We start from the raw sequence: 4,011 nt of genomic DNA, 5'->3' as shown, positions 1-4,011 counted from the left end.
TAATCAGTAGTGCAATAATGTGGGTTAAATTTTGGTTCATTATAAAATATGTTTTAGGTACCCAAGTTCAGACGTTGTTTTACTTCATATTTCTCGTTTGCCTCTATTGCAAAGTCGGTTATTTGAAATCTTCTAGTTTATATGCAAACGTAAGAATCTACTTCGATTGTGTCAGTGACGTCCATACTTTTCTCATTTTCTTCTTTTCGATTCCAGGAATAATACTTTCTACTCACATTAGATATTTTCACCTTCACGGATCTTCGTTCACTTCCGTCATGAATTGATTAAAAGTGTTTCCTCTTCTTATGAATCGTTAATGCCCGTTCATCGTAGGTTCCAAAATCACAAATGTTGCATCTGAGATAAGTCGTCATATGATTGGGACTATCCATTAAATGTTTTATCAATTCAGCTATCGAATTTAAGTGAGGAAAACACCCTGGGCATCTCATAGCCAAATTATGATTCCTATTCTTATGTACCATCAGTGTACTGTAGCTAAGTGTTTTAAATTCACAAACCTCACAGTAGAATTTTTTTTCTATTTTATTCCCCTTCTTGAAACAATGAGGTTTGGGTGTTATAACAATCCTGAAAAAGCAAAAATAAATAGTAAAATATTCACTCAGTGATTCTTGATTGAAGTGGCTACAAAATTCCAAGCACAATAAACTGTTTTATATTTATAATAAAATAAAAACCCATTTTGAGAGAAGACAAAATAATTTGATATGATATGATATGATGATTATGCGGAAATGTAAATTTTTGATAGATGTATACTCACTTTTCTTTGTTACCTTCTTTCTTCACCTCGATGTTCAAGTTCTCATCCGACTTGTACCTGTATTTTTTTTCTCGTCTCGGTTGAATTATCTTTTTCTGTGAGTTTCTTTTCCCATATGGTATCATGTGATCAGGATTTTTTCGAAAATGCTCCATGCTTGCATTTGGAGATGTCGTGCAAACACGGCAGATTGGACATTTGTACCAGCGGTATTTATGTATCACAAATATGTGATTCAGAAATATTCTCAAATCTGTCGTCGGAAATGAACAATCTGTGCAGGTAAATTTCTTATTCCTTCTGAAAGAGAATATAATAAGTTATGATGAACTATTCTCGTTCCTTTTAAAATCTCACGAAAGACCCGTAGTTCAGTTGATGTTTCAAAAAACAATGCATTCGGAAAACATTTAGGTGAGCTTACAAGTCTAAGGAATCATGGTGAAATGGTTGTGAATCCTTGTTTTCTAAGTTGTCAATAAGTAGTCAATTCGATAATACCAAATAATTTTTATACATACATCTTGCGAAGTATTTTATGTTGTTTTGTTTCTAATGCTGGAATCGAAAGATTATTCTCACATCGGATTACAGAGCCGAACTGACTATTCGTCGCTATTCGTGTGCCTATGTGTTTAATGTTCAGTGTGCGCATATAAGGAATATTCAACAGGTTATTTGGAAGAAGTATTTTGTAGGGGCAATGATAAAGTGATATCTGATGATATATTGATTCAACTCGCTTTAAAAACGCAACATGGATTCTCAATTCTTCCCCTTATATGTTGCTTGGACTCAATTTAGTTAAAGTTGTACAATACTTCCATTCGCCCTATACTTCACAACGCTATTTATTTCCATTATGACAGATACGATACAAAGCAAACTTTAAAGCTCATGTTCCCTATCGATTACGAAGTCTATTGCGAATGTAAATTTCATGCCAACTTCCGATCCAAAGTGTCACTCGGTAAGCGAAGCGGTTACGAAAAATGCTATTCTTTAATTTCTCCAGATAATTCTAAGTATCTCACAAAAATGTACATCAATATGAGCAACCTATTTTCAACATGAACAATAACAATTGATTACAGTACAATTTAAAATATTTGAAATTTCTGAAAAATAATTATAAAAATTTATTATATTTACTTACATAGACGCCCTATTAGCAACAGAGGAATGGGGTGCTTTTTCTTTTCCGTTGATAGTAAAATTAACACGTTCATTCGATTGTATCTGCTTGCATCTGAAATAATAAATAAAATTTTTAAATATGCAAACATAACAATTATATATATGACAATGGAACTTAAAAAATCGTGAGTTTCAGAGAGAGATTTAACTGAAACGTAACATTATTATTTTTTACCTTTTCTAAGTTTGCTCAACCTCATATTTTGCACTTACAAGTAACAACTTTTCAGAATTTTTGGTTTGACAATGACGTAAACCAAAACATGTAACCGGATGATTTGAATACAAGGTTCCACCACTGAAATGCTTTATAGACTTTTTCTTTCCTCTTCTTCATACCCAACGCTTCAAAATGAGATTTTATGATATTATATTATTAAGAGGTCGGCGGAAAAAGTCTGTTCTGCCATGTATCTAATCGGCTTAAGAATAATTCATAATGAGGTTTCATTCGAAGCGATCTTTCGACTTGACTGAAATATTAGCTATTTATACAACAAGTTCAATGAATTTTAGGTTCTTCGTCGAAAGAGGCCATCACAAAAAAAAAAGAATGGTGATCGATAGTGCATTCTTCGATGAAATGAATGAATTGAATACTGAAGGGACGATCAGGATATCGAAGTTTGAAATTGACAGCAAAACGAAGCTTATCGAGTATCTACGAGTACAATCACGAGGCTTTTCTTTGAAAAATATGTTAGCCACATTTTTCCGATGACACGAAAATGTGGTAACGTCAGAGATTTCTGAAAGACAATCATCCACATCGTACTGGCATAGATATATAAACATATTTGTTTAGAATTGATTGAAAGTATTGAAAGCATTATAAGTAATGTATGTATTAAATATGACACATGCCTCTAATTATTTTCACCTGTTGAATTTCTTTCACATAAAGTGTATTAAATAGTAAGGTACTACATATTATAAATTTTGAATTCTGAATTGTTCTCTACTTACTCTTGATTTGGTTGTAAATGTGTTCTGTGGATATGCTGGTCCAGAATATCCCTGAAGTATGAAGAGAATTCGCATTTGGAACACTTGAATACCTGAAAATTCCAAGGAAATTCATTTTATTATTTATAAAAATGAAAACCTAAAACTTGATGAAGGACGCGTCAATTCGAATGATGAGTAAATAAAAATGAAAATGTTCAGATGCATAGGTACATCTAGTACCCGGTACTTGTCTACAAAGAGCTTCGTTTCCAAAGATTCTCTGATACGTCGTGCGTGTAATAATGATTAAAGTACATTATTCGACAACCATTTTCTTTCTCCACCATTTCGTATTTAATTAGATTTGTGTTTCCAACTTCCAAGAATGCAGATATTCTTTCCGTATATTCTCTATGTCTCAGTTGATCAAGCCATAATGTGAATCGTTATTGTTTTTGATTTGTACAGTCCGGAAGATTATCCCAAACAGGATCGAACCCTCGATTGATAACTCAAAGAAGTGTGAACGAGATCTCTACTCAAATTCGAACACCCCCCATATACTCGTGGAGAATCTATACTAAATTTCTTATATATAACTACAAGGTTAGTGTTTCTCTTTTCACAGCAGAATTTAAAGAAGAATGAAATAAACTGTTTCCCTTAAAATCACCTGCTCATGCAAAACAGTCAAAATGACGAAGTTGGAATAAACCTCCATAAAATACATCCGTCTGTGATCTGCATTATCGACAATAATTATTTCATTTCATTATGAAAATAATAAAAATATTCTCCCTATGATTGAATCTAAAATATGGATTCGCTTAGAACAATGCTGGGTGTATGGTTTATGATTGGAAATGAAATTAAATGGCAACTTTGGATGTTCGCGTGTTTGTTCTCATTTCAGCAGTTGAAAATGCATATAATTTAGATGTCTGCACATTCTCGCAAGGCGTCAAAAATGGAGTAAAGGTACGGAAGCACTAATATCACTATATCCTGTCACAATATTTCCACGTTGTTTATCCCTCCTTTTACTATGCAACAAATTTCCCAAATATTTTATGATT

The 4,011-nt window shown here is 32.7% G+C and overlaps 1 protein-coding gene across 1 annotated transcript; it reads right to left on the bottom strand.

The window, feature by feature from the left end:
• Positions 1 to 287: 287 nt before the first annotated feature.
• On the bottom strand, positions 288 to 1,077 carry LOC123321015. Its single transcript, XM_044908517.1, has 2 exons — positions 791 to 1,077; positions 288 to 594 (listed from the first exon to the last, which is right to left on the bottom strand). The coding sequence occupies exons 1-2, from the start codon at positions 943 to 945 to the stop codon at positions 288 to 290; spliced, it is 462 nt and encodes a 153-aa protein (XP_044764452.1). The 5' UTR covers positions 946 to 1,077.
• Between the last annotated feature and the right edge of the window lie 2,934 nt (positions 1,078 to 4,011).

This window comes from Coccinella septempunctata, chromosome 9 (assembly GCF_907165205.1).
Source record: "Coccinella septempunctata chromosome 9, icCocSept1.1, whole genome shotgun sequence".
In the NCBI taxonomy this organism is placed as follows: Eukaryota; Metazoa; Arthropoda; class Insecta; order Coleoptera; family Coccinellidae; genus Coccinella; species Coccinella septempunctata.
The sequence above is the reverse complement of the archived record's forward strand: the minus strand, read 5'-3'. Positions and strand labels throughout refer to the sequence as shown.

Bases quoted from the DNA above. Each gene is read 5' to 3' on its own strand.
- LOC123321015 (XM_044908517.1), bottom strand. From the start codon at position 945: ATGGAGCATTTTCGAAAAAATCCTGATCACATGATACCATATGGGAAA. The intron at 595-790 runs GTGAGTATACAT...TTGCTTTTTCAG, and splicing joins AAAGAAGGTAACAAAGAAAA to GATTGTTATAACACCCAAAC.